This window comes from Cyanistes caeruleus, chromosome 2, assembly GCF_971803275.1.
Source record: "Cyanistes caeruleus chromosome 2, bCyaCae1.hap1.1, whole genome shotgun sequence".
NCBI classification, from domain to species: domain Eukaryota; kingdom Metazoa; phylum Chordata; class Aves; order Passeriformes; family Paridae; genus Cyanistes; species Cyanistes caeruleus.
In genome coordinates this window covers 80310061-80336769 of record NC_141702.1, presented here as the reverse complement: position 1 = coordinate 80336769, position 26709 = coordinate 80310061, and the positions used below count along the sequence as shown (strand labels likewise).

Here is a 26709-nt window from a genome sequence, read left to right as displayed (position 1 = left end):
GTTGCAGAAAAGAAAAAAAAAAATGGAACACTTCAAATGGTGAGGTTGCTTTTTGTTCTTGTAACTTTCAGTCAAATTTGGTCTAGTGAAGCTTGAAACCCAAAACTTTTCAGACACTTGGGGGACTCATCATTGTGTATTTTGAGTGCTGATAAAGAGGTTGTTTATGTGAAATTTTTGACAGAACTGTCATATGTTCTACTAAGACAGACAAACCTCTTGTATTTGGCTACATGACTGAAACATATTTTTAAAGTAATGTGAAATGTGGAATAGTAGATTATGCCTGGCAGTATGTTTATCATTGTTTATTAAAACTGTGAATAAGCAGTATGACTAGGAAGCTTAGAAGTTGAAAATAGTATGTGGAACTTCCTCTTTAAACCTCACTATTCCTGCTGTTTATAGATGTGAAGATCATTGTGCCTTTAAATGCCACTGCCACTTGAGAAATGTCACTTCAATGTCAGAAAGTACCAAACCACCAAAGTCGTGCATTTCACATTTTCATAAATTCAGTGAAATTAGATAAACCACTCCTGTATCTGAACATTTCTTGAAGGACAGCAAAACTTAACACATTTGAAAAAACAGATCTCTTAATCTGTGTATCTGACAGAAGCAGAAAGCATGTAGAAAGATATTTTTACCCCTAGTACATTTTTTTCAAAGCCAAACAGGGCAAGCTGAGCAGGCAGGAGGATATTGAGATTCTCTCATGGTGAGGCTGTCCAGTAAAGGGGTTGTACATTAGTCTATCTTTTTGAAGTTATAAACTACCAGTGAGTCCATGCTATAAGAAGGCACAACAGCATGGGGGTGCTTTTTTCTGCAGAGGTGTCAGCTTGGATAATGGAAGTACACATACGAATATCTTTCTTTCCCTTCCTTTAGAAACAGCAGTGTTCCAACCATTGTGTTTCACATAAAACACAATACAGAGAAGAATTCTGTTAGCTGGAATTGCTCTGGCTTTGTGAGATGATTAGAGCTACCTGAATTGCCTGTCACCTTTGTCTGCTGTCTGTCTTTCTATGGCAAATTCTGTGATGGTCAAGTACATCTTCAGCAACTAGTAATTATCTTGGTTGTGGTGAGGCAAGGGCATTCTGCTGATAATATTCCAGGCTTCTTTAGGTGTATCTTGGCTTCCACATTAGATGAAGAAGCAAACTGTTTTGGAGAAGTTACATTTGCACTTCTTTAAAGAACATATGTGCTCTTTGTTTATTAGCTCCTGTAACAGCATAGTAGACTTTGTCCTTTTTCTTGCAAGCTAATGAACTCAAAATGCTATGTTGTCTGTAGTTTTCACATAGTGTCGTGTAGATACTGTGTCATTTAAGAGTTTCCCCCATCACTGAATCTTCATTTTGGTATTAAATATAAATGTTCATAAAATGAGATCAACCTTTTTCCTTCTATGGGCATGTTAACGGACAGCAAGAAAATTTCTAGTATATGTTTTGTTTCTGTTTGGCCCTGATAGTTTTCACATTGGTTTTCATTAATTTGTAGAAGATTATTTATCAATATGAAAAAAGATACATCACAAGAGAATATTTGAATGATAGTATTTCACACCAGCTGTCAGAAAGATCAACACATTTATTCTTAAGAAGTATGTGGATTAGGTTTAGTTATTCTTTAAATTTCAATGTTTCTACAGTTTTCCTCTTTTTGTTCTAATGGTAGAAGCACCAACCCTGTAATAATAATGATTTTTAAAAATACTTGTTTCATTTTCCTGGAATCAGTTTTGGGTATTTTTGCTGTAGGACTTGTAAAGCTGCTTGTATTTAAGTAAAAAGCAGGGGGGCTGAAAATACTAAAACCTCTGCAACAATAAAGAAAACTAAATTCCTTTAATACTAGTTAGTGCCTATTTTTTACCTATCCTTAAACCTGAGACTTGCGAAATTTCTTCTTTAAAATGATGTGGATTCCACAACATCTCTAGACAGCCTGTTGGGTTGTTTACATAGCAACCTTTTTTAGACTGAACTGCTATTGCCAGATGTAGTGCTGACCCTTCCTTTCTAAAACTCTTACCTTGCTGGGATCCAGGTTCTCTTGTGTACATCTTGTTCTGTGAATATTGTGCACAAAAAAACCCCACACGATTGTAATTAATTAGTGCCTGGTAGAACATAATGAATTCTCTTGTGCCTGTAACACTTGCTGTATTATATCTCAGGAGAAAAATAAAACTTGGACCCATGGTCTGTTTTCTGTTTGGTATGATGCTTTTCATCATAGCAAAATGACTGGTTGATCCGTATTTCAGGTAGATGTGCTTTATTTATTCTAAAAATTTGGGGATATTCTGTTTGTGTTAGTGAATTTTATGTTATTCCTTTTGGAACACTTATTGCTACAATTAATTTTGAATTAAATCCTCAAAAATGATGTAACTGCTTCTAACTGCAGACTATATTCCACTATTGTGGTTTATCATCAAAGTTAATGAAAATACTGCATAGAAGCAATACTGGGAACCAATCTGAAATGCCCATTCATTTTGAATAGAGCAGTGTTGATGATATAGTGGGGAAGCTGACTTTCAAAGATTTAAAAGACTTAATTTTTCTGTGTTTATTAAAGAGATTTAAGTGGCATGAAAATGAAAGAGGGGAAACAGTGTCTTTGGCAGAGGAGCTGTATGAAGGCAACCAAATGGAATAGAAAAACAATTCGATGTAAACTTGTTTTTAACTTTGTTAGAAGAAACAATGTTATAGTCTGGATTGTTCTGTAAGATACATCCAAGATCAGCAAATTAAATACTACACTATACATTCAGCAAACATTCACAGAGCCCACCAGCTGTCCAGGATAGAGAGGGGCTGAGTTAATATGAAAGTTTAAGAGGCCTGGTGGTGTTTGTGGTTTTGTTTTGTTTTTAATGCCCTCTTCAAATTTTATCCATGCCAAGTCAGGAATGATCCCATTTCTTACTACCTTTTTTTTTTTTTTTTTTCCAAACAGCGATATTTAAGGTTATGTTTCTATAGTAAGGATAGATGGAAAAAAGTAAGCAACTGAAAAAGTTGTCAAAATTATGTTAAGTTGTATGAAGTACGTGAAAGAGAACCCTGATTTCAAAACTGAAGTTGACCTAAAATACAAGCAATACATAATACTTTGTCCAAAGCAAACAAACATAAAAGTAATTTCCTCAATACAGACTTTATCTTTTAGCCACTTGGCAAGTATTTTCCATTTTATTTTTCATTTGTGCTATAATCATCATGATGACATGTGCCAGCTGCATGAATCTGTGTGGCAACTGAAACGCTTTTATTCATCAGTACCTTTTAACAAAGTTCAGCACAGTTATAGTCAGTATTAGCTTTTATTTCAATTTTGGGCAACCAGTGAAGGGAGGAAAGATGGGCCTTTGAAGAAACAAACATTTTTAATTAACGTGTTGCTTATGTTTATAATTCATTTCAGTGGCAAAACAGTAAATGTTAATGGTCTTTTAAATATAGTTTAAATCACAAGGGATTTTAATTTAATTTTTGTTTATAAATAAGTGTTTCTACTTGTGTTTTTCATTCTCACAGGATTTAGATTCACTTTGATACCTGCCTAGTGCCTTGGTGAACTCAAAAGGAATTGCAAATAGCAACATTGAAAATCAAGAAGGTAAAAAGTTTCATCTGGATGGAGAGGAAATCCTTCTAAAAGATCAAGGGCAAGACTGTTCTAAATTCTTTGAACTAGCTCTTTTTGGGTTTTTATTCTCTAAGGAGTCCTAAGGGTTGTAGAAAGGAATGGATTTTCAGGGCTACTTTTATTTGGAGAAATACTGAGTTTCAAGAAATAAACCAAGAAATTTTGTTCTTTCCAGCTTCTCAGCTACAGAGGGACTATCGTTTTTGCCAAATGTTCAAAGGAAGTGAGTTAACATTTTCCATCAGAATGTTAGCTTCCTCTACAGCAAATATCACTTGTCAGAAGCATCTTTTCTCATTTTTCACAATCAAATAGGAAACACCTTATTCAAATGCATTTGTATTTCTCTTTCCCTTTGCTGGCCATTGAAAGGATAAACTGTTCTCTATGGATAGATGCAAGACAGTGGTGGTAGGACATCCTGATTTTTAATTATTGCTGTTAAAACTAATTTCTCATTGGGTTTGGGCAATTTACTTCAACCTCTTTTGATGTATCATTTGATCTATGAGCTGGGGAAAGAAGCAGTCATTATTTCATGTGGCAGAAAGACTAAAAAGTGAATCTTTCAAATATAATATTGTGTTTGGGAGTTTTTTTAGCACTTTAGAACAGGTATCAGTAAATCAACATAACTGTAGTGTGGGTGTCTAACAATATCTAGTTCTAGTTCTGATTCTTTCTGGTCTGATTAAAGTTCTGTCCTCCTCTTAAGCTTTCATTTTGTGTTTAATTCTCTTTGAGAGAAAATGGCTTGATTAAGGAGCATCCTTCTAGTGAACAGGTGCCAGATAAGTCCTCAGTATCTCCTCTTGAGTACCCTTTGTCTTTCTGGTGCTCAAGGAAAACCAATTATCATCTAATGTGGCTACCAAAGGAAAATGCACCTTTCATCTCTAATGTACAATACATAATTCTTCTGGACTAGGATAGAATATTTCCATTGGAAGTGACCTACAGTTATCATCTTGTCCAACTGCCTGAGCAGCTCAGGGCTGACCAAAAGTTAAAGTGTGTTGTAAAGAGCATCTCCCAAATGCCTCTTAGACAGTCTTGATGCATTGACCACCTCTCTAGAAAGCCTGTTCCAGTGTTTGACCACACCCTTAGTAAAGAAATGCTTCCTAATGTCCAGTCTAACCTTTCCTGATGCTGCTTATATGTTTAAGGGTAGACAGTAATTTTTGTTAGACTGGTATGGCTGGAAGTGGTTAGCCAGTTCTTCAGGTTGGAAGCAGAGATGGAGTTGTCCAGGGTGGTGCTGGCTTTTGGGTTTGTGTTGCCCAGCTGATGGTGGCTTGTTGCCTTGTGTGTGCTTCCCTGAACTCCTCACCAGCTATTTAATCAGGCCTGTACTTTGTGTGCTTGTCTGTGAGCATTTGTTATTGGAGACAGTGTTAAAAGCCTTACTGCAGTCATGGTAAATCGCTTCCATTATTCCCACTTCCTCTGCTGAGCGAGTCAGTGTTTTGTAGGAGCACAACTTACCCATCATAAATCCATGCTGACTGTGCTTGATGACCTTCTTATCCTTCAGATGTTTGAAAATGCTTACTGGGCTAACTTGCTGTATTACCTTCCAAGGATTGAGGTGAGGCAGAGCAGCCTCTAGCTCCCTAAATCCTCCTTCTTGCGCCTAAGATAGGAGTTGTGTTTTCTTTTTCTTTCTTTTTTTTCTCAGTCCCTTCAGCAACTATGAAGTTTATGATGGAATAATTTGGGGAAAATCTCTTTAGTAATCATTGTCAGAAATACATTTCTATGTATGAAGGAAGGCCTGCTTATTCTTTTGAATTCTTTCCATTTTTCTGCAATTTTAGTTCTTCTAGCAAGTAAAATGAAAGATTATCTTGCATACTTAGCAAGTGTGTATTTCATTTACTCAACTTGTATATACCAAGAGTTAAGAAAGCCTGGTGAAAACAAGTATCCTAAAATGTGTTTTCATTTAAAGGAAAGCATGGGAAGCTGCTGTAGGAGGCTTACCTAAGCTCTTCTATAATACAAGAGGGCTTGCTGATTCTTGGCTTCACTATTTAAAACGTGAGCTAAATCTAGTGAGATGTACATAATGGAGCTGTATTTCAGGTATATGGTTGCTAAATTAAACAGCAGTGTTGCTGTGCTTCTAAAGGCTAAAGACAGGAACTGATACAACAGTGGTACTGCAACATGTAGGTCTTCTGCTAAGTTACTGTGTTAATGTGTCTAATTGCATCATTGACTGGAGTTTCATCTTCACAAAAAGGGAAAATTGACTCCTGTTGAGAGTAGGTGGGGGTTTAGGTTTTTTATCAGCAAACCATCTGCTTCTGTGTATACTGAAGACATGTTGAATGTTTTCTTGAAAATAATGTGACAATTGAGGCAATAAGCAGGTTCTACTTCCATCTAATTCTGATAACACAATTTATCTGCAAGTTTGATCTGATACTATCACTGACAGAATTAAAAGTTGTTCTACTTTTATTCCTCCCTGGTTTGTTTTTATTTCAGGCAAACTATGATCTTATGTGACAAGAATGCTTTTGTTTTAGCCATGGATTTAAAGGTGGGGGGGGGGGTACAAGACGGACATGAGGTGGCTTCTGTTTATCTTTTTATCTTTTTGTTTTTCTCATTACCTCAGCTGTAACAGCAGGAGCACTGCTGTAAAGATCAGTTGTTGCTTTTGCTCAGGTAACTGGAACAATTACAACTGGATAAAAATACAACTTCATAGTTTTTTTGTATGTAAATATCCCCTGCGTTAAGACTTTAAATGGGTCATTGAATGAAAGAAATTCCCCCCCCATACTTTTAAGCTCTATGTATTGGCTAATGTGAATCTTTATTGGCTGGCACTGGCTGACATTATTTATCTATTAGATGATACATATTATAAATGCTTTGTTTCATTTTATATTTTAGGTTTAAAAATATCTGGAGGGAGATTAAGTGGCTCAACAACTAACGCTCTAATGGATGACAGAGACTTTCCACCAAATGATCTGCAAATAGACTCAAAGGACAGTCTTCCTGCTAACTATAGGGTAGGAGGTTTGGCGTCTCATTTGATTCCTTCAGCTGATGAAAATGAAAATCAACTTGACAGTGATGGAAATGAAGTTCTGACCAGTAGTAACATTGCTATGGGGCAGGATAAAGGTGAACAGGATAACATCAATAATAATGAGAACACAGACAGTGGAGACTGGATCCCAAGCTGTAAGGAAAGTGAGACTGAGAGGAGATCTGTAAATGTCCATATGGATCCTCAGCTGGAGGAAAAGCCTATTACTGAAAAACAGCCTGGTGGAAAAAGAAGTCCAAGAAGCAAAAGAAGCTCCAGTAAAAAATCTAAAGGTACTTAATTTAATTTTTCTTCTTTTGTTTACTTCAGAAGTAAAACTGTAGTTTAAGTCTGTGAGGTAATAAGAAATATATTTTAGGTATTGTACTAATTATTTTTAGCATTTCACTAAAGGTTTGGTGGGTTTTGGTTTGTTTAATTTTTTTTTTTTCCAGGACAGCTAATAGTCTTCAATCAGATTCAACTCTACGTGTTTTCACCTTTTGTATTTAAACAACAAAGTAGCAAATGCAACACATCAAGTAAACAGGAGTAGAGGGAGGTACACAGTGTTAGTATGGAAATTGAGCTGGCTTCCAAATCAAAATAGACAGGAATTCTGGAATTATTGTTTTGTTCATTTGAACATCATAGTCAAGTGCCAGATTTTGGTGTCTTGATCCCATGTCAACATTTGAAATCTTGTTAGGAGTACCAAATGGCTTAATCCCTGCTGTTCTAAAATTTACTTACATTTTTCAAATCTTACCAGCTCATCCTAGGTTGTGTGTTTTGGGTAACAAAGTGTTAAAAAATGTGTCCTTAACAATTTTTGATGTTACTTTTTCTTTAGATATTTTGGATATGAGTTGGATAAGGAAAATGTAATGTTTATTGCATGTTCTTATTTGAGATCCTTCTTCCCATGTTGAAGGAGTAGGATTTAGTGTAACATAACATGTTACATTAGGTTTTTGCCATACATCCTAAAGCTTGTGTGTCATAGGGCTGTACATACTAATTAAAATCAGTATGTTTCATGCATAGGTTTCTTTGAAAGAACAGCTGATTCACGTGAGCTTTTTTTCCCCATACATTTTAAACTAAATAATTTTAAAATACAATTTTCCTCATAAATGCCAAGTCTTTTATGGCCTAATCTGAAAACTGATTATGATTTTAAGGGATTATAGAATAGATAAAGACAGGAAAGGAAGGAAGCCTTGCATTCCATTTCTTGCACAAATAGGCAAAATCTAGAAAAGAAAAATTATATTTTCTAATAGACATAAGAGCACTCTGAAGTCTGTCATTACAGGGAGAACAATTTCTCAGTAACTTTCTTCAGCACTTAATAAGTATATATATTTAGTCTGTAGGTTTAAATTTTAATAATAAGAATAAAATAATTAAAATGAGATTGGCAGGAGTAAATTAGAACCACTCATCTGTATGATGGAAATAACAAAAAACAAGTTGATGAAAAGTTATGTTCATACATGAACATGTTGACAGAGGCATCTGAAGCACAATAAGAGGAAGAGAAGGAAAAAACTCACCTAAACACTGTTAAACTCTTAAGCTAAGTTAAATTTAGTTTGTATTCTTTCTCCATTAGTTTGTATTCTTGTTGATAAATGAAATGAATTGATGCAGAAGTACCACAAAACAAGCTGTCCACAGTAGATTGAAGTTTCAAGATGAAAAGCAGAATCCTGAAAAATTCGAAAATTTCATGGAAAAAACAGGCAATGTGAAAAACCACACCAGAGAACATCCTGCTTGCAAAACTCTTTAGAGTTTTGTTGAATTCTTAGGAATAAACTCTTGTTACTTTATTATTAAAAAACCTTGATTGTTAGAGAGGAAGGTGAAAATATAAAATTGCATTATATCTCCCATTGTTTATGAGCTAATATACATTTAGCTTTTTTGATACTCCCATATGATGATTCTTCTGTTCTCACAAAATGCAGTTGATTCTGTCACAATTTCGTGATGTTGCAAATGGCATTATTTTAGTGGCAGTCTAATTTTAATTTTCAGCACCAGCTATTTTAAATGATTCCTGAATATCCCACTGCACTCTCTATGTTAAAGGTCCAAACCAGCTTTCTTGTCTTTATACCAACTCGGAGTTAAAGGAGAGAATAATCATACTAGAGTGGAAGATTCCAGAGTGGGTGACAGCAGAGCACCACATAAGCAAGCTGGCGTATCAGACTAAATACTTGCATGGCATGTGCTGTTGCAATTTTTTTAAAAAAAAATATTTTAAACTGTTGAAAAATCATGGATGAGTTACTTTGACTCATAACTAAGGAAGAGATTTATGAATCTCTTCCCCTATAAGCACACCTGCTAGGATTGCTGTTAGATGTTGTCATTCTAGAAAAGATGACGTTTGTCTTAAAGAGCATAATTTTCATATTCCTCTTCTTGCTAGTGACTAAAGCAATTTATGTGGAATATGGAAAATTACATTTTAGTCATTTTTGTTTACTTGTGACTTGCTCAGCAGAATATTGGTGAACATTAGAGAAGCCAATCTTTCGCTCTCAACATGTTTTTACTTCAGAAGAAAGAGCAAGTACTTATACTTGCAACATGTTTGAAATCCTCTAAATAGTTGATTGTAAAGAATAAACAGTAATAAGTTTGATTGTTACCTGTCTGTATATGCTTGGGATTTCTTGAAGCTAAAATTATCCTAGCTTCTACTATTGGTAGACTCGAATGCAAGTTTAAGTCATTGTGTCTGGTTGAAGATCCTTCTGGTTCAATATTCTTCCCCTGACAGAAGCCACAAAGGATTTGTAGGTGAGAGTACAAGGACAAGGCAAACATGGAGTTATTTGTTTGCATGTTCTGCTCCCCATCTGCAGTAATCTCAGGACTTCCCCAAGTGGAAACTGATAGACTATAATACTTCAGAGTGAATTTGTCACCTGATTTACAGTCGCTTTTTGCATCCATTTCAGTGTCCTGGAGTAAGAAGTTCCAGGATTTCATCTATTTATTGTTCGATGAAGCACCTCCTTTTAGCCTTCTTGATGCTGTAGGAGATTTAGAGTGGATTGACAAGTCTATAGCTTCTAGATCCCAATTTTTTCTCACATTATTTTTGTTTACTCATCATAGCTTTGAATGTACAATGATTATATGTGGTTAGGGAGGACTAGTGACCAAAGAATTGATGTACATTTTAACTGAAGAATTTAAACTTTAGTGATTATTCATAATGTTATTCCTTGTAAACAGTTGTACTAACTTTGGAGTGGTAGAGCTAGTTTATCGAGTTTAGCTAGCTAATCAAGTTTAATCTGTTTCGATATAATTTTGTAAACATGGACTTCAAATTATCCATGTTCTCTGAAAATAAGTTCATCTTTTTTCAAATGGTCAGTCCTGGCATAACAATATTGTAAAACCATTATATGATTCCTTAACCTGATAAAGCATGGTAACCTGCACTCAATCTTTTTTCCCCAAGTTAAATTCTACATAAACATATGCTTTTTCTGTAAATTATTCCACTTATTTCCTAAAGCAGCTTGAAGGTGGAGGAAGGAAGAAAGTGTTTTGGATGGAATTGGTCTTGAAACAAATAAAACATGAATATAAGATAGTCAAATTACATGAAAATTCAAGTAATGTTATTTTATTTAGCATTCTGTACCAATCTAAGCAAGATTTTCGGCTTGCTCAGTTAAAGTTATATCTTTACCACCAAGACTTTTGTCTCAAAATCTCTTCTCTTAAAAATTAATAGGTTTTAAGTACTTGCTGGTATTTTTTCCTCAATAGTTCTTGAATGAATAAGTCTGAAACAGCTTTCCGTATTGGGTACCAAAGAATGTTTAAAAAAAGAGATGGCCATATGTTTTCTGTACTAGCATCTTCTGTTACTGATAGCTTAGGCTAGTGCTACTGCATGTGAAAATTAAAATTCACATAAAAAACAGAGGGCAACATCCATAATTTTGTTTTGATAGCAAATCCCTCATACTTACACCTTGGATTCATTCTCAGGCAGGTAACAAAGCATCTTAATTTCATATTCTTGCAGTACTGACAAAGAGAAAAACTTGAGATATACTGAAAAATGTGGGGTTTTATTCACAAAGTGTGTCAAAATTTGATCATTTTTAGGCAAACATGGGGCTGCTTCTGTGAGCTGTTGGGGAAACTGGGAGAAAGTTTGCTTCTCCTCCTGTCTTAGGGAACATTGGCACACCTAGCTGGGCATAGAACATTTGTGAGTTAAACATTTGTGAGCCTGGCAGAGCAAAAGCTTGAACACAGCTCTTTGCCATGGGCCTGCTGAGTGCTCTGGCCACTGATGTCTGCTGTGTCTTTTTGCATACATTTTCATAAAGGCTTTGGTTTCATTCAGTGGTGGAGTAAATATCAGTGTTTTATAAAGTGAAAAACTGTAATCCTTCCATATTAAAAAAATCAGAAATATATGTAAGATACCTGTATGTAGTGAAGAAAAAAAAAATAAAATGTCTGCTTTGGACATTAAGATTTTTTGATTCCTGGAAAAAAGTAGTGCGCTGTTTCCAAGAGTGGGGAAAAAAAAATAAATAGGGATCCTAGCCCTTCACATCTTTGTGATGCAATAGCATTACTAAGTAATACAGTAAAAGTTCTTTGTTGTAGTGCTATTAAGGCACAAATACTGCCTTGTGTTGAAAATCAAACAAGTTAGAATTAACCCACGTAACTGTAAGGCTTCACTTTCAAAACCAGGGAAGAAATTTGAGGGCAAAATTTGATTCCAAGTGACAGCTCAACTATATGTACAAATAATAATGCAGTTTATAAACTACATGTTAGCAACCATATCATGAACCAATTAAAATGAAGATTTTTCATGATAATTTATTGAGCACGTTGCAGTCAGTGTTCATGTTTTGATATGACAGGTGATTATTAACTGCTTAATAAAGTGCAGTTTGAAGTGATGTTTTGTTTCTTCATTTGTTTTTCTGAGAGAAAAGATTTACCAGAAAATGAGGATCCTCTTTTCTGGTTTCATAATAATGTGCTAAACAGGAAGCTGTATTTTTAAAGTCAGCTTTAATTCAATCTCTAGAAGTATTTCCTGGTTTGTATCTTTCATCCAGTTGTGTCTCTTATTGCTTTTGGCCCACAGGAAGCCCAAATAAATACCGGAAGCTCAGAGATACGCATTAATTTTGAAAAAGCAATGTTAAGTTACACCCATATTTTTTCTGGCAGTAAGCCCTGTGAAAATAGCCACCCACAGAGATTATTAGTAGTCCTAACCTGGATAGTTTACTAAATAAAGAGTTTAAAATAATCAAAAGTGAAATAGTGGAGCCTTCCATGGACAAGCTAATGCCTTTCTTAAGTCCTAAATCTTAAACCTGAGTCATCATTATTGGGTTTCAGTGGCAATGAAAGCAAGTGCCCAAGCTGAGGACACAAAGATACTTGAAACAGTGCCCTCAGCTGTCCATCTTCCAGATGATAACATGATTTTCAGAAAATGGGTGTAGCTGGGGAACAATACTTACCATAATTTGAGTTTATTTGAAGTTTATGGTGCACATTTCTGTTGCCGAATTTTCTAAATTGTTTTAAATAATTATGAGATTTTTTTTTAAGTTCAGTCTTCTGCAAGTGTGTGAAATTCAATGTTTTATGGAGAAATAAAAAGGAGTTTATTAACTGTTGGAATCAGCTCTAGTTTTCTGATTGTTCCTAACACTGTTTTATAGGAAGCTGTAATTCATTGCTCTCTGGTCTTTGTGAGAGACTGATCCAGTCAGTATATGGGTAGTTGATTTCTCCCACTACTGCTGTCACTACTACTACTCTGCACTTCTTTCTTAATCTCATGTAACATTTTCTCATAACTATCATATTAATGATCAAAATACATAACAAGTTTTGCAGTTCTACCAAGAAAATGAGGGATTTACACCCAGAAAGTTTCTTCCTGTAATATTCTTACAGTGTTATGCTTTACATTATTCTTCAGAACTCCACCTGGATGCCAGACTTTTTTTGACTTCTGTAAAACTGGAGACAGGCAATGTGAACTGCTAGGAAATGTACCATGGAGAACCTAGTTTTCTGTCTAGAAAGAAGTTCTGGGATCTAAATTCAGTTTACACAGCCTTGTGTCATTGTTACCAGCATAGATCAGCACTACTGCCTCTTTCCCTGGATGCTCAAACTATCCAACTATATAGAGGAGTCTTCCTTTTCACTCAGCAGGACAGTCCCCTTAGACATCTCTCGCCTACAGTAGAAAATAGAATCCCACACTGTCATCATCTGCTTCTTTCTATCCTTTAAGATCCTGCTGTCACTGTGAGGAGCCATCTAAAAAATGGACCCTTGTGTCTGTCCATCACCAGGACAACTCCTTCTATGAGGTTCTTGGAAGAAGCAAACTGAGAACCTCATTCATACTGTCCTCACCTACTTGCTATTTGCCCTTTTGGAACAAAACTGCATTCTAAGTGCTTTTAGGTCATCCTGGTCTCTTAGTAATAATTCTGTATAACACTTATTATAATTAATAATTCTCTATAATACTTATTGTAATTAATAATTCTGTATAACACTTTCTACATTGATTTTTTTCCCCATAAATTAAAGCAGGGTCCCAGTTAGAAGTGTACAGATATATCTGATGTATGTTACTGTGTTCTGTTGGGTAGGTGAGCTGACAGTGAGACAGACCTGTCACAACTCATTTTGACAAGACCAGTATTTAGTTTAGCAGCACTGTTATTTAACATACTAGGTTTTTATTTGTAACATTGATATTAAATTTCCTAAAAAAAGCGACTCAAAATATTTTTTGGAATCCTAATCTAAGTGCTTGCCCTCTTTAAAGGTGTTTCTACAATGGGAACCACATCCATCCAGGAGGAAAATACTCTTGTTACAGATGCAGATTTTGTGGAGGCTGAAGGGGCTGCTGAAACAAAGGAAAACTTTCATCCAAAAGACCAAAAGCAAACATTGCAGTCTCTCTTCTCGTTGCTCCGTGAAGAGGTTGAACAGATGGATTCAAAGATACTGCCACTGTGTCTCCATCAGGTACTTTCTGTGATTTTGGGGTGCTGCACCAAATTTTATTTTTGAGACCTTTGTTTATTAGTAAAAATATGCATAAATGCAATTTATGCCAATATTCATATCTGTATGATATTTAGAATATGATATATAGGATATTTTGATGCATAACAGATGGTCAAGGCAAATATCTTCTCTAAGATCCTCTAATATTTGTTAAACTATAAATTGCCTTGTAAGTATATTCTGTAGTTAAATCCATCTTAAGGATGGATTTCGAATTCCTCAAATGGTGAAATAGCTCTTTTATAATATATAATTAATATTATATATTAATATATATTTTATATATATTTCTCAGTACTATATAAATATGTATTTAATATATAATCAGTCATATATATATATTTAATATATACCTTTAATAAAGTTTGCAAGACACTGGTATAGTTACAGGACAGTAGATACATAAATAATATTTTAAATCTGGAATTATTTTTACTGCTGCAGACGTCTTTTTAGCATAAATTTTATGCATGAATAATAGGATTAGAGGTTTTATTAGTGTATACCTTTATATAAGCATGCTTGCCACACCTGCAAGACCAAAGGAAAAACTGTGGTTTGAAATGCAGTCTTTCTTACAAACTGGCCAGTATGTTTCTTTTTCTTCTGGAGGTTATGATGAAGAAAAATATGTGAATAGAATTTGATGCTATGATGATTAATTTATTAAACTGTAAATTAATACAGTTTAGTTGTGTCAGACTAAGAGCAGACTAGCAGACCTTTTGCTTGGCTGTGGTCTAATATGGACCATATGTAGATACTATACCTGCCTGATTTGACTCAGCTGCATTGTCTTTATTTTGAAAGGTATTTTAAATTTCTAAACTCCAATGACATTCCTGCATTCTTCTTCTTCGACACAAATAAGAGATTATATGGGAGAAAGAGGTTTCTCTTTAGGCTAGCATATTAGAGATAATCTACATTTGACACAGAATTTTAAATCATTTTTTCTAATCCATGGTTAAGATATTTGATACTGTTCCTTAACTTATAAGAAGCTTAGCTTTAGGGTTGACAGTTTGTGCTTTTAAGCCTCATCAGATTTGGTGGTTGTTCATGAGTCAGTACACAGGTCATTTTTGGAAAACAAGATAGGGCAAAAACTTAAAATGCTTTACAAACATGAAGGAAATCAATTGCACATGATGGAGGTGAAATCTGTTGTTTTTTAGATGAGGAAGCCAAACCCTAAGGGGAAGAACCTTTTGAAAGTCATACCAGAACTGTGACAGAACTGAGAACAGAATCTGTATATTCAGATTGAAAAGTATTCAAACACTATCTCTTTTTTCCTAAAAATTATCAAGCGTTTTGAAGGGAGTGTTTGAAAGAAAGCTAATGGAATTTAAAAAGATTGTAACCTGTTTTTTTGAATTGAGAATGGGAGAGGGAAGGATTTTAAGTTTAGCATTCCTGTAAAGTGAGTCTCTTAAGAATATTTTCCCTTTCTAGTGAATTAACCTGTCATCTTCAGTCTATTTTTTTTAATTCAGATTGCTTATACAGCCTGACAGTACCATTAAACCAAGTCTAGCAAATACTCCTCTATCACATTCTCTTTCTATTCTCTATGACAAAATTCAATGTAAAATCAAGAGCTGTGTCAGATGTTCTGGGGTATTAACAATCCATGGTGTTTGTGGGAAGCCTGTATTGAATATTTAAAGATTGTTGGATAGCAGGGTTTGTTCTAAGAGTCAACTTCTAATTAAAATAGGATGTAATTTTTTCCCTGTATTCAATGGGATTAATTTGATTTGTTTAAGACTTATTACAGAGTCTAAGAGGTGTTTTTATATATAAACATAGGTAGAGCTTTGGCAGCTCCAAAAATTCTTAGGAGGCTGTTGTGGACAGCAGACAAAATGTGCAGATAAAGAACATTAAAAGTCACCGATTCTCTTTCAAAGGTACTGGGCTCAGAATGGTCTAGTTGTTAGTAGAAAGGCTGAGAGCCAGGAAATACAATTTGTAATCTAGGCTCCTCTATCAAGTTGCTGTCTTTTTTGAGCAATCATCTTCAGACTTCTACAAAAGTGCTTATTTAAGCCCTCGAGATTATGACTGCTTAAATCAATATGTCCCAAAGATTTTGAGACTGAGTTTTTGAGTGCTCCCCCAGAAGTCATTGGGGAGTCATCTACTATTCATCAACCCAAATGTTCTGGTGTCATGGTACCTGCAGTTCTTGGACACGTTTTGCAAGCTCTGGCCTTGCATCACCACACATGGCAAATAGGAAGACTGCCAAAATCCACTGTCCCCAAGGACTGATTAGTTGCTGCTTGTAAAGGTCACTGGTAGTGTAGAGCTCTGTGGAATACTTCTGAGGTTTATATTTTTTGTATTTCATTGCATTTACAAACAAAGATGTCAGTATTCCTCAGCTTTCTAGGAAAGCCTGCACGGTTTTGTAACAAGCACAAATAAGTTATTGTTGCAATTCTCAAATATTTTTTGTCTCCAGGGAGACAAAAGACTGTTCTTTTCTCATCAGTCAGGAAACCTCCATTTCTGTTTTAACACATTGCAGTCTAATGATCAGGAGAGCGCAGCAATAATCTTAATTTTATCAAAGATAAGGAAACATTGGTCAGGCACAGAATTCAGGCTTTTGAACCTGTATCAGTAAAAAATGTGTTTCTGTTGTAGGTAATTTTAAAGCTTTCTATTAAGATAACTAAAATTGTTGCTGAAAAATTTTTTATAGTTGCAGCAACATAAAACCCTACTAAGATTTGGGTAAATCTGTTTTGTGTGAGAGGACTTAAAATTTCTTTGGTCTTTCCCCTAGAATAGGAATGCATGTATTTTGTCAGAAGATTCATATTTTACCCAAACTAAATGGGAACCTGCAAACCATATGATTAAAACTATGATAAAAAGTTTATATTACATCCTTACCACATAAATTCTTAATTTTTTTTTCACTTTTGCAGATAGCTGAGACCTATTTTCAAGAGGAGGAATGTATCCTTTTGCTTGCAGAAATTGTTGCATGGTATTAAAATAATGTGGCATGATAAGACATAAAAGTCAAATGCTTTGCTGCTAACTTAAATCTTGTGGGTCAGGGTAAGAAAGAAGTGAACAACCATAATTTACCCATGAGTGAATATACCACATGCTAGCAAATCCTCCTTAATCAAGATACTGGAATGTGAGCTGAAAGATAAATTCACTTCCAACAGCTGTACTGATGCAATCATTTGTAGCTGGGCATAAACAAGGAAATAAGAAAATATTTTCAAATAACTTTTGTTTTCATAAGGTAACTTCTAAATATTAGTAACTAGGAAAATGTCTGGTGTAGAGATATGATATGTATTATATCAAATAGGATACTAACAGTAATAATAAAATTGTCACAATAGTTGATTAGAATATGTACTAAAAATGTCTAGATTGGAATAAAAGTACCAAACACATGGAACTGTGATCAGCAACCTGCAAACAACAGCAAAATGGTGTTTGACAAATGCTAATTAGTCAAAGTCATATCAAGGTGGTCTGAGAAATTGGTAGGAAAATATGGATAATTGCTTCTGGGAACAGTTCAAATAGTCCAGTTTATTTTGATTTGTTCCTAGATAATGCAAGTAAGTTTGGTTCAAAAATTGTAATAGTTGAACTGCTGATAATTATTCTGATATACTTCAGTAATTGTGCAAGAGAATAATAATATTAAACTTTAAGGTTAAGTTAGAATTTTAGAAAAGGTAGACTAGGATTTCCTCTTTGCTTTAAAGGGAAAATTATCAGATTATAAAAAGAGGAGGCCAGTGGTAAGCCCTTAAGGTATATGTGATTCACTAAGATGCATCTTATATTACAGAATTTGTGCATACAGTTTATTTCCTTATTATGTAATTTCTACAAACAAAATGCAGCAAATAGGTAATTGTTTAGCAGACTAAATATCAAAGTGTAAGAAACCTAGACAAATTATATTAGCCTGTAGATAAAACCAGAGAGCTAACAGTTGCAATATTATAAAAGCAACATATAAAATAAAATATCCATCACTGTTTTAGAGGACTGTGGTTTTTTTTTGGTCCTTCTAATTCAAAAGTGTCCATCAGAAAATGTGAATTGCACAGCACAAATTAAAGGCATGGAAAAAATCTGTAGTAAATTATTGTGCAGGGGGGAATACAGCAAATTTAAAATTTAAACAGTGTGGTCGAAACTGTTCCTCTTTCATCGAAGTTGCTTTAATTGAAAGGCACTCTATTTAAAGCTGATCAAAGGAAATATTTTTTAATGCAATGTACACCTGATGTGTGGAATTCAACACCACTATATAATACATATTTATGAAGGATATCTCTGCTGTACCTTCAGCCATCAGTTTCCTGATGTTAATAAAGAACTTACTTGATCATGTTGCACTGTATTAATTATCCATGACAGACTTTTTAATTCATCCAGTGTGTAACCTCATATTAACAATAATTCAGTGTTTGTTTCTGTGGTCCTCTAATTCAGGGTTTGTTTCTGTGATCTGTAATTCTGTTTCTAATAACAGATTTCCTGAAGACAGAGAATATTCTTTCCATTAATGTTGTTGTTCATAAGCCATGCAGTTGCATGAGGCTAACCAGAATAAGAAGTACTGGTTGTGCTCTTGTAATAATTACTCCAATGTTTTAATTAGCATGAATAATGGAAAGTGGGTTTTCTGTATTACTAAGAACTTCATTCACTGTACTTCTCTCCTCATTGTATTGTAGAATTACTTTTCAAATAGCTGGTAGGACAGCTTTAAGCAGCACAACGAACAAGTCAGGCTTGGTGGAACTAGAATTATCCTGACTATTCTAAAATATGTGACTATCAGTCTACCTTTGTGAATATATTGATAACCATAAGCAAGGGCAAAGAGTTCTTCATATAGAAGAAAGGCGAGCAGAATCTTCAGGAAGACAAAAGATAAACTCAGCAGACCAGCAGTGTTGTATACAATAGTTGAAAAGGGGGCAGGTATTTTTCAAAAGATGAAGTTGGATCAATTGTTTAATACTGTCTCCAGCTGGTCAGTAGAAAGGAGCCATATTTTCAGTTAGTCATGGTTATTGGGATATTTGTATTTCTTGAGAGTTCTGTGCTGGTATTTGTGTCATTGTTCTGCTTTTCATTTCCCAGAGATTTCATTTTTTTGGCAAAGTTATCAGCACAGTAACATTTCAGTAATTTCTTTTCAAAGAAAACCTTTTGTTGTGCTTCAGGAAGAGGTAGCTGCTGAAAAGAACGGGATTTTCAATTTTTTTGGTGTTTCTCAGTTTATTTTACTTCTTGCTCGCCATTCTCATATCTGCTATTTTTTTTTTTCTTTCTTGCACAGGAATCAGGATGCTAGCTATTATTCATTTTGATTCACTTACTGTAAATTTCAAGTGTATAATTACTTCCCTTTCAAACATGATGCCAATTATAAGTAAGTCATACCCTATCCACATATGTGTGCATTTGCCTTTAACCTTCCATTCAGATGAGAAGGCCATGAAGTTCATTCAGCTTGAACGACTTTATCATGAGCAGCTGCTTGCAAATCTTTCTTCCATACAGGAACAGTGGGGTGAGTACCAGCTAAACTAACATGGTAGAAGAAAGACTTTAGTTTGTATTTCTAAGTAATAGAGTTACATTTTCCATGCTGAAAAAGTTATATAGCAAAAGCAGCATTTATATCAGACTTTCTCTAAGCTTCTTACAAGAAGGGTATTCCTGCTTTGGATTTGTTTGCACACATTAAATTATAAAGGTGCAAATAGTTTGTAATTCTTTGCTGTGTTAATCAATATTTTGATCCACAGTTGTTTCAAGCTTATTTTTGGGTTAGGGTCAGTGAATACAATGTGATGAAAATAAAGTGTCTTCTGAAAGAATAGGATGCTGTTCTACATAGTCTGAAATGAGACTGTAGAACATACACAGAAAAGTTGTCAATATTATTTACTTTATTTATTTATTATTTTTTATTTATTTATTATAAAAATGCTACTTTATTGTATCTTGAGCAAAAACTATTTTGATTTAATTTAGAAAGAAAATGGAAAACAGCAGTTGCAAATCCAGTTACAACACTGAGGAATTCAGATAAAGAACTGAGCGGCCAGGAACTGGAAAAGCTTACTAGAGTTTGCTCTTCCCATCAACAGTAAGTATAAGAAAGTATTATTATTTTTCAAACTAATGTGTTACTGTAGCTGTTGTCTCCTTGCCATTAGGGATGTTCCAAAACAGTCAGTGTCAAAAGTTGCATCCTGCTGACCTGAATTTGGTTATAAAGTGATGGTTCTTTCTGATGTGTAACTAAAATATTTGTTACCATCAGTTTTCACATTATTTTAATATTGTTTGAGGAATGTATGAAGATGAATGTATGCAGATCTGGACTGGTTTTAGCAAATCATCAGTTTTCCAGAAATGGAGTTTTGAGTTTTATTTTTTCAGCCAAAGTAAAAACTGAACTGTGTTAACTTAAGAAGAGAGAGACTGTAGAACTAATGATGGTGTTCGTGTCTAATACCTATTAGTTTTATCATTGTTTCAAAATGCAAGTGTCCAGCATTTCAGACTTCAGCACCCATACCTACCCTATAGGATTTTATTCCCAAATTTCCCCATTTTAAGACAATTCCTTAATGCTTAAAGTAGTTCTTGTTACCTTCTAGTAATTTCATATGGGTTGCATTTACATGAAGCAGTGATTCTGTACTTTCCTGGCATGACAGTATTCTGAAATCTCAGTTCATAGCTGCTTTGCCTGATCCATCAGCCTCCTGAATCAGTGTATCACAGTATAACAAACTTGTGGGCAGTGCCTAGGGTGCCTTTCTGGGTAGTAACACACAGGGGGTTGTTCCTATCAGGAAGGAGGAGGAGGAGATCTGTTCTTTCATGAGTGCATGTCCTACTGTCCAAACATTGATTTCAAGGCACAGATGGAAAAAAATCATATGAGCTGCAACTGAAAAATGATCAGCCAACAGCAGTTAGGAAGCTAACCACATTCAAAGGCTGTGAAAAGGCCTGCCTGTGGCAGGCGAGATGCTCTCAATTAGATGGGAAGAGAGAACTTTCTCTGGTACATTTACATTAGCCTTGCAATTGCATAGTCAGTCTGGATATAACAAAAGCCAAAATTCTGCTGTTGCTCATGAAGAGTATGATATGGCAATCAAATTTTTTTCTTCTGGGTGATGGTACCAAAGTTTGAAAACACCCTGGCTGATTTCCAGACTTCATGCAGGGATTTTTTTTATGTGTATTTTGAATGCTTTTGGGAAGGAGCCCCTGGAGAGGTATTCCTGCATTCCCACAGGAAGAGGGGGCAGGTGTAGCAGGACTGGAGCTGCAGGACTGCACCCGCAGCGTACAAACTGAGAGGTTGCTCTGAGCGCCTGCAGCTGCCCCAGCCCGTGTTTCCCTGCACACAGCCTTGCAAGCCCACAGAAAGGCTGAGACTCAGGTCTGCTGAGATTTGTATGCTGCACCGAGCAGCCCCTTCCTGTTGTCACCTGGGTTGTCACTTTGTTGAGAATACCTCTGCTTTCTCCTTCATTTCATTTGAAATATCGTTCCCTGTTCTGAGAAACCCTGCGATTTGATAAAAATTAAGGCTTGTGCTCATTTGCTGTGATCAGTGCTCTATATTTAATATTATTACTCTTTTGAACTCTCTAGGCAAAAGCCTATTTGCTTTTATTTAGTTTCATATAGGTTTCATATAGGAGGCTTTTCCTAAGCTTTAAATTCATTTTACTTTTTAATAAAAATTACACTTTAATTTTTAATTAATAGCATGCAGGTCTTGGAAAATGTGAGCATTTTGCTTTCGTAATTGAAAGTAATGTAACTTTTTCTGATACTCAAGGTTTTCAGCTACATACTGGACATGTTTGCTCTTTAGAGATGGTTTTGAGTGTCCTTTATTTGAAGGTTAAATGGTAAAATTTAAAAGTCAGTGTAACTTTTTGAAGTTTTTGTCAGAGAATATGAACCTCAGTATTCCTCCGTTGTCTCTCCATTATATTTTAGTAGCTTCAAATAAAATGCTCTACATTTTATCTTCATTGCTGTATGAAGGACTGCAAGACAGATTGTGCATGAATCTCTATCCAGCTGGTAAAGTCCACACTGACTGTGAGCAGCGTTGATTTACCTGTGAATCTGAATGGAGGCAGCGAGAGCTGCTATACCTTACAGAATCCAGAAAATGTCCCAGTCTGTGGAGAGGGAAATATGTTTTTTGGCAAGGGCATTTCATTCCTCGATCTCTTTTATAGTGATCAGTATTTTAAATATAGTAGATACCAAGTTCTTATTTGATTTTTAAAGTTAATAGAGTTCCTTCTGAGCATAACCCTTTACGCGAATGTACATTGCTTGATATGTTGCAGTAAATTTTCTTCTGACTGCTTTCTCAATTAGGTGGAACAATGTTAGGGCTAATTGGTCTGCTGATTATATTCATGCAAGTACAACTCTGAGTTCGGAAGTATGCTAGCAGGTTGACACTTTCAGTGGAAAAGTTCTGTGCTTATTTTAGAGCAGAGCAAAGGTTTCTAAGATTTCACTTAGATGTATTATGAAGAATGTTGCCATTAGATTGTTTAATTTATTCTTTTTTCCTTTATTGCTGCAGGCCACAGACATCCAAAAATAAGGTAAGCAGCTGTTTAATTGAATTTTGCTTTTTCAAAAATTTGTAATAAGTATATTTTAAATATTAGATAAAATCTTTAGAACCTTTTTGAAGTTTGAATGTCTCAAAAATTCATAGCATTCCTGTTTAATTCCAAAAATTACAAGTAATACTATCATGTTTTACAGCTAGTAGCTGCAGAAAATACATGGGAAAGCAGTTATTTGCCTCAGTTAATGGAATCCAGAACATTAAAGGAAAGAGAAGCTACTGCCTTTCAATCAGGTATGTGTATACATGTGCATACATTTGTTTTAAATATTACAATAATCATTATGTAATGACATATTCCTATAAGTACAATGAAGCTATTTCATTTGAAGCTACAGCATTTGTTGGATCTCTACATTTCTCAGCACAATGGATAAATAATGCAATTTTAATTAGTCATTGATATTCATAGTAGTAAAGTAATTCCAGCTTTCATCAAAAAAAAGTCTTAAATATCCATGTATTTATAGAAGCTTATTTAAGCTACAAAATTTTATAAAACTAGAGATAAGATGCATAATTTGTATGTATACAAATATATACTAGGTAATCAACCTGGTGACAGACATTCTGAGGTGTGACAATGGGGTATAGTTAACAGTATTAGTAACTATTTTAAGTTACATGCAGTGTACTGATTTTGAGATGCATTTTTCTGAAGCAACACAGAATATGATGAAGCCTTTGGGGGATCTTGAAGAGAAAAACATTCTTACCGAATGAACTTAAGTTGTTTTTATTACATACTTTCATGTCAGCATAATTTTCCTTTTTCTGCCTTGGGGCAGTGGCTGTTTTGTTTGAGTAATTTGTTAGAATCTTTGGGTTCTTATGAAACATTTACAAATTAAGGAGTTGTTCAAATGGAGACAGAGTGAGAAGGAATACTGGTAGCCAACCAGGCAGTGCTTTTGTTCTCCTCTGAGCACAAAGTTTCTAGTATTTAGATATACCAGTTGCCAAAATTGGCTTTAGCTAAGTACCTTTCCTCAAAAACAGTTAGAATTCCTCAGAAGATGAGAACTGGCCTAAGTGACCTTATGAGGTCCCTTTCAACCTAAACTATCCTGCAAGTGTGCATTTACATGTGTGGAGCCTCTCTACCGCCATGCTCTTTCACCATGACCCCTATTTCTCCACTTTTATTCTTGTAACCTAACTAAACATATAGCATTAGAAACATGAAACAAACATGTTCCACAGCTCAGAAAACAGATCAAAAGAACACAGTGCTTTTTATTTTTTGATGGTTGGAAATTCCCATGGAAAAAAAGTAGAATATTACAATTTTTCCTCTGATTTTATTCCAAGCAGGAACAAAAGCTTTCTGGAGAGCAGGATTTCTGAGCATTTGAGTGTTCATCATGAATTCAAGAGCATTTTGTTTCAGTGTTGAAATACTCTAGTACAACATCTTGACTTAATGTGGAAGTAATTAATGGTGTAAATGTATCTTTTCATGCCTTTCTCCTAATGTAAATCTTGCAATAATATCATAAAATCTTTGGGCTCTTTTTGGTAAATTAATAAAGCTGTGTCATCCAATAAAAAGCAATTCTGCTGAGAATTTTTCAGCAGTGATAAGTACTTTCAATACAAAGATAGGAATATTTCCACCCTAACTCAAGTTTAAATGGTTGAGATTTGCAAAAGATGCTTTTCACAAGATTAGTGGGTGTTCTTGAGGAAGCAATGAATGAGTGTGAGCAGCTGTTCAGGCAGCATGTGGTCATTAGCTGCTGCTGTCCTTCAGTGTCAATGCATCGGTAGCATGGGCATGAATGAGTTTTGCTGCAGTTAGAAGGATTTGGGTAGGGAACACATCAGTATGAACCAAATACAGAAATTTGACAATCAGAAAGTGATTCATAGTCTGAAATAACATTCAGATAACAAGCTGTGCCTGAGTGATCCAGCTCAGGACTAGCAGCAATATGACCATTCGGGACAGGTTCTTGATTTTGCCTGAACCCCGGCAGAATCCTATATTGCAATGAACATACAGTTCCTAATATTTAACCTTTTCAGCAGTAGCCTAAATGCATGGGCCTTCCCACTGAAAACTTAAAATGCTTGACTTTTGCTTTCTAGGTGTTTTTTTTCTCTACAAAAAAAAATTAAAAATTAAATTAAAAATGAGAAACTTTACATTAAACATGTTAAGTTTTACTTTTCTTATATCTGTATCTGCCAAGCCACAGGTAGAAATACTTAACTCATTTAGCTGCTTGTAGTATAAGTCTGACTTACAGTAAGACAGGAAAAGGAAACTGAAGTGTTTTGAGAACTGGCCTTCATATGGATTCATATTGAATAAGAATTTATGTAGCAATTATCAATAAGAGTACATAAAATGCATTGTAGTAATATCTATATTACATTCTAGAGATTGTTGCATTGCACTATAGTAGTATCTTTGATGTAAAATCAGACTTCTCTGGTAATCTGAAGCAAAAATTACTCCATTGATCTGCTAGGGTATATGGGAACATAGTTTGAGCCTCTGTAGGCAGTTGATCCTAAGAATTCCCAATTCCTCTCTTCTGGGACTATAGCGACCAACAAACAGCTTTGTAAGAAGTTGTCCAGTCAAGATTTCTGGGACAGTACCTAATTAGTTTTCTGCCCTTCTGAGCAAGGGCTGTGAATGGTCTGTTCTATTACGTTTTACTTTCTGGCAGATTTTCACTCTGTGAAATCTATCAACAGCGAGAATTTAACTCTTGATACTGTGTGTATATATTAAAAGATGAGATTTGATACATCCTTTACCCATGAATTTCTTCTGTTTCTGACTACTAGCAGAAACTTAATAGACTTGGTGTTAACTAAAGATAAATGAATGTGTTTCATTAAAACCTTCCTACCAAAATACTGAATTTAACAAAACCCTTAGCATAAATTTACAGTGTGTACATAGTTTAGACTTGTTTCCAGGATGGGGACGAATTCTTTATACCCTGTTTTCTTTTAGGTCCTGTGGGATTTGCTTTTGATGGGGAAGAAGGACAAGGATGGAGAAGTGTGAATTCTCCATTGGTAGACAGAATGCAGATCAGTACTCTGTCTGCTAGGCTTCTTGGATTAATGAGACCAAGTGGTACCTACAGGTTTCTGTGATGAACAAACCAATTTTGTTGTCAATTCTAATTGTTGTCAACTCTGTTAAGGGGAAAATAAACCATTTTATAAATTACCCTAGGTACTTCTGTTGCTAAAAAAATTTCAGCAGACACTTGGTTGAACCTCTGTCAGTTAGGTAAAAATTACTGCCCCTGGTGGGTTTGTCTCCAGTTAACTCAGTGTGGGCAAAGGCATCCTTTCTAATTAAATCTTCAAGTATTTGTCTTAACTTGCCTTCAGACTGTAGTGGGCAAGGGTTGCCTGAAGTAGTTGTAATATTTATTGGACAATATTGTCCAATATTTATTGGACACTGCTGAAAACCTGATGTGAATGATCATTGCATCCCAGTTCTTGTACTGCTGTGGTTAGATAACAGTGCTAGGGTAATTTATTACTTTCTTAGGAACAGTGCCCTGAGCTCAAGGGACACCTTTTACAGTAAAGAATCTGATTTAATTTCCGATTCCATTTAATCTTTGTTGCAGCTGGGGCTGCCAACAAAGGTGCCTGTTGTAATGTGGATGTATCCACTAGGAAAAATTGACAGATGGTAACAAAATCTTGTACCAATAATCCAGGCTGTGCTTGAACTCATGACCTGTATGTGAAGGACTCAGTATCCCATTACAAATCCCTTGAGCTATCTACTCATCTGTGTCTAATTTTTAAAAAGTCCCTGCCTCACACCTATTCTTTCAGTATTTTAGATGTTAGGTTCCTCGAACTCTTCCTGTCTGCTAATGTCATTCTGATACTTTTCTCCACATTTTGATTTGCTTGGATATTCTCTTTTTCAGTTTTCAAGTCTGTTGTTTCCATGCTAACTTGCATTTCATTATCCATTAAAAGTGGGATAGTTTGGAATTTAATTAAATTGTTTAGTACAATGAATTAATGCATATATTTGTTTTAATGAATGTGACTATTTTGTGTAGCAAGTTCAGGAAATTGCTCACATTTTAAGAGAGGTTTTAACAGGTGAGGATGAATAAATTTGTCATAGAGAACTCAGTTA

General features: G+C 35.0%; 1 protein-coding gene across 5 annotated transcripts in view; it reads left to right on the top strand.

The window, feature by feature from the left end:
- CNST (consortin, connexin sorting protein) overlaps nt 1–26709 on the top strand; it is a 49760-nt gene that overhangs the window by 7590 nt on the left and 15461 nt on the right. For 3 of the 5 annotated variants that reach the window (XM_086878168.1, XM_086878165.1, XM_086878167.1), the window contains 7 exons: nt 6592–7026; nt 13614–13819; nt 16807–16837; nt 19359–19445; nt 19913–20027; nt 22518–22539; nt 22706–22802. In XM_086878168.1, the coding sequence (XP_086734294.1) occupies nt 6642–7026; nt 13614–13819; nt 16807–16837; nt 19359–19445; nt 19913–20027; nt 22518–22539; nt 22706–22802 (943 nt within the window). In that variant the 5' untranslated portion in view covers nt 6592–6641. Of the gene's footprint in view, nt 1–3569; nt 3652–6591; nt 7027–13613; nt 13820–16806; nt 16838–19358; nt 19446–19912; nt 20028–22517; nt 22540–22705; nt 22803–26709 lie in introns of all 5 variants that reach the window. The other 2 variants (XM_086878164.1, XM_086878166.1) reach the window with 1 other exon arrangement.